This window comes from Zootoca vivipara, chromosome 1 (assembly GCF_965207765.1).
Source record: "Zootoca vivipara chromosome 1, rZooViv2.hap1.1, whole genome shotgun sequence".
In the NCBI taxonomy this organism is placed as follows: domain Eukaryota; kingdom Metazoa; phylum Chordata; class Lepidosauria; order Squamata; family Lacertidae; genus Zootoca; species Zootoca vivipara.
This window is the reverse complement of record NC_142582.1, coordinates 97545305-97549578: the sequence shown is the minus strand read 5'-3', so window position 1 is coordinate 97549578 and position 4274 is coordinate 97545305. Positions and strand designations below refer to the sequence as shown.

The 4274-nt window shown below is 44.4% G+C and overlaps 1 protein-coding gene across 1 annotated transcript; it reads right to left on the bottom strand.

Annotated features, from left to right (window-relative positions):
- Window positions 1-1181: 1181 nt before the first annotated feature.
- Window positions 1182-4007, bottom strand: GJD2 (gap junction protein delta 2). The gene is made up of 2 exons (XM_035119020.2): window positions 3937-4007; window positions 1182-2246 (listed from the first exon to the last, which is right to left on the bottom strand). The coding sequence occupies exons 1-2, from the start codon at window positions 4005-4007 to the stop codon at window positions 1403-1405; spliced, it is 915 nt and encodes a 304-aa protein (XP_034974911.1). The 3' UTR covers window positions 1182-1402.
- Window positions 4008-4274: the final 267 nt, after the last annotated feature.

The following is a 4274-nucleotide window of genomic DNA, read 5'->3' as shown; positions in this document are numbered from 1 at the left end:
ACACACATGCATATACACACAAATAGTAAAACCTGCATATTCTGGATCATGCTGCATCTCCTACTTATCCAAATTCATTGCCCTACTATAGCACCATGTCATTGTAAAAAACAACAACCCAAAATCATATAAATGTTTCATATCCAAATGTTTTGGATATTATCCAGGCCATGAATATAAAAGAGGCTGTAATATAATAATCCCTATGTTCTAGATAGATATCCATATAAATTTCATCTTCATATAACAATGCAATGCTAGTAATATATATTTATATATAGTATGTATATATAAAAGAAAGTTAACTTTCTATTTTACAAAAAGGCAATTGTTTTATTATCAATATAGTTATCAGCTGCTTTTTTTACACCGCTGCAGTAACTAAAGGAAAGAGGAAAGGGAAAGCTTGATTAAAATAAAAAGTAGATATAAAACCCTGTGGTTTCAAGTTGGGATCCCTTGCCAAGCCTTTGACTAAATACAGTTAAATTCTTTAACTTCAAGTATGGCACTTATATAAATAAGAGCAAAGAGGCGGTGACATATATTCACAGTTAATAGCGATAAATTCTACTCCTTTGGTATATGTGTCCAAAAAAAAAAATAAAACCCCACCTGTCGGTAAATACATAACTTGGCTGAACTTTAGATCAATCATTTGTATGCATATAGCAGGGAGCTGTGGTTTATTTATTTGTTTATGAATTTGGTAGATCACAACTAGCATAATAATGATTAAGGTCTCTGGTGTAAGTAGGCAGGCAAACAAAAAATAAATAAATGGCAAAATTATTTTCAGCACTACTGCTTCTTGTGTAGTTGGTTTTTGTACAAAAACAAGGATAGAAAAATGCTAACCATACACAGTAATCAACTGTGTGATGCTGACCATGTAAAGTCAGGCATCCATCAGATGAAGCTCATGGATGTACTAACAGGCTTTACGGTCAAATGCCTGGACAGTGCAAATCTCTCCCTCGGCTTTTATAGACATGCTTGCAATTGAATATTGCTATGACCCCCTCCCTAAACCCTCCCTCCAGAAATGGCTCCCTGGCCGTTTTTAAATATAACATTCTAGACACATTTCCCATCAGCTAGGCAATTTTTCTTGTCCTAATGACGGTTGAAAAGATGCTCCAGTCAACAAATAGCAATGCACCATTCGGGGGAGGAAATAACTGAGCTATAAGGCCAGATTGAAGTTGTTGTATAGCTGTTTCTTCATCAGTCTTTTATTTAGCACACAGTTTTGTATCTGGTTTAGAAAGTGCAGATCAAGTACCTTAACGGCTTTCTTGGTGGTTTGAGGAAATGATTGCTTCAGCAATGTCCTTTCCCTAACGCTAATGCGCGGTAGGTCAGTGATCCCCCAGCAAAGTCTTCTGGTTCTGCCACAGCCTCACACATAAGCAGAGTCACTAGACTGAGTCCTGCCAAAGTTAGGCACACTCATACGTGGCAAGTCCTTGTTTCTGATTTCATAAATGGATTTCCGTTTCGCTTGCACTCCCCTCACTGCCATTTTGATCTTTCTCCAGCCCAGGTGGTTCAGTTCGGCCAAATTGAGCACCACACAAATGCCACTCACGGCAAACATGAAGACCAAGAAGACTGTCTTCTCAGTGGGCCTGGAGACATAGCACTCCACTTCCTTAATGCAAGGATACCTGTCACATTCGTACATGGATGGGACATTGAATCCATACAGGAAATACTGTCCCACTAAAAATCCAATCTCCAGGGCATTTCTGAAGACCACCTGAATGATATAAAACCTAGAGATGCCTTCTTGCCGCCTCATCTTTGACTTGGTGGTTCTAATAGCTGGGTTGGGAATTTCCTTTACTTCCAAGCAGTCAGGTTCTGCCTCCTTGGTGGAGTTCTCAGTATTCTGCAGCACCCCATTGACAATGGTATTCTTGATCTTCTTGCTGTCGTCCCGCTTCATGGAGTCCTGATCCCTGTCCAAAGTGAGGAAGACAGTGGAGTACCTCCTTTCCCTCTGCTTGGCAGATTGGTGAACAGAATATGTTATAAAGCAGAGGCTAGGCGTGCACACCATGATGATCTGAAATACCCAGTATCTAATGTGAGAAATAGGAAATGCTTGGTCATAACATGCCTGGTTGCAGCCTGGCTGCAAGGTGTTGCACACAAACATAGTCTGCTCATCGTCGTACACAGTTTCTCCTACAATGGCCACAATAAGAATCCTGAAGATCACCACCACGGTCAGCAGAATCCTATAAAACAAAGGTTAGATGAGTGCACATTTACAGGGCAGAAGAGGAATACTGAAAAAAAGCACTACTACTTTAGAGAAAGTACCTAAACGGAGTATAGATCTGCTGGTGGCCACTAGCCAAGCTAGCCAGAAGCACAACTTCTGTGTTCAGAGACAGTGTGATTATTATTTGGTGAAACCATAAAAGTCATGATGGGTGTCATAATCCTGCTCAACTTGCTCCTGACTGGCCACAGTCAGAGATATCCGTTAGATATGCATTAGATGCCCTAGAAGGCGTTGCTGATGCCCTAGAAGGGGTTCAGCAATCTGCCTCTGTATATTCTTCCCACAAACAAGTGTAAATATTTTTATTTTCAAATACCTCTCCAGGAAATTACTTGTTATCCACACACACACACACCTTTTTTTCTTTCTTTTTTTGCTATTTTTATTTACACTTTCTCTGTGGCTGTGCACTAGGTTTTAGGAACCTTTTTTTATTCTACATTAATTTGGGCACTTTTAAAGTAGTGGACATGATTCACAAATTTATAAAATAACCCAACCAATGCACCACCGGTCAAATCCAGCATGGCATTTCTTATATTCTTTGAACTTAAAGAGGTTGAGAAAACGCAGGCTATTTTCAATCATTATGGGGAGCTGTCCAGTGCTGATCTTGTATCTCATTCAGCCTTCTCAAACTTCTCAGCTTTTCTTGAGTGGCTTGACCAAACAAAAAACAAAAAAAATGATTGCCTAAGCAACGTGCTTATCCATATAGATGTTTACAGCATACAGAAGGAAATGCTTGCTTGGTTTATTTGAGCACAAATCTTACTTTGGCTTATACAGGGGAGAATCTATAACCACAATGACAGTTTTAAGCAGCCAGTTGCGTGCGTGTTTTTCTCCTGTACCTCAAGTGTCCGAAAACAGACGTCGGTCAAATAAAAGAGAGTGGCACCTCTCCCACTTTCTATGGTATGCAGCATATTGATCAAACCATAAATGAGAGGAGGGAAGCAAATCAAAGGTAAAGGAAGCTCACTTGTCCTTATTTTACCCTTGCATTTTGCCAGCTGCAATCACAAGCTAGATAATAATATGACTCTTTGAAAGTGACTCATTCTAAATATTATTATTATTATTACTATTATTACTATAATGCTACCTAACTGCAAACATAATCCACATCTTCTGTCTCCTTAAAATTTGCATTCAGTCATTCGCTTTTCTTTTTTAATGAATAAGCCGACGGGGGTGGGAAGGGAGGGGGGTGGATTATATAGAAGGTTAAGAGAGTCCCGTGCACTAGCAGTGAACTCTGAAACAAAGCAGAGAAGCGGTTTGGAGGGGGGGAGGGAGAGAGAGAGCGCAGTCCTGTACGGTAGCAAGTTTGCCGAAGAAATAATTGGGAATGTCGAAGGGGGTTGGGAATGGGGGTTGCTGGGAAATCCGGTGCTTCAAGGTGTCCGGTTGGACTGCGGATTTCTCCCCCCCCCCAACTCCCCCTTCCTGGAAGCCGGTCCCGCAGGAATTCAGGGGACTTCCTTCCAAGGCGATGCCATTTAGGATGGCGGGCAGGCAGCGAGCGAGAGAGCGCAGCGTCCCCGTGGAGCTCAGCTTCCTCCGTCGCAGGAGCCCGGCAGGGTCAAAGAGGGCGACGGGGAGGAAGGCGAGCCGGGAGCCGTCCGGGCACTTACCTCCCTATCATAGTGGAGTGCTGCTGGACGGCGGCTTCGAGGAGTCTCTCTAGGATGGTCCATTCCCCCATCGCGATTCATCGGGAGGCGAAGGCTCGGGCAGCGGCGGCGGCGGCGCAGGAGCGGCGGTGGCGGCGGCGCTCCGTCAGCCACGGCGGCGGCGGCGGAGACGCGCGTTCCCGGCCCGAGCCGCCCGGCGTGCGCAGGGAGGGACGCTGCCCCACAGCCGGCCGGGCTGCCTGGCAGGCGGGGAGGCTGCCGGGAGCCAGCCTGGGCGGCGATCGCCTGGCGCAGCGCAGCCCAGGCGGAGGTCGCCTTCAGTGTCTCGCCGCCCGCCT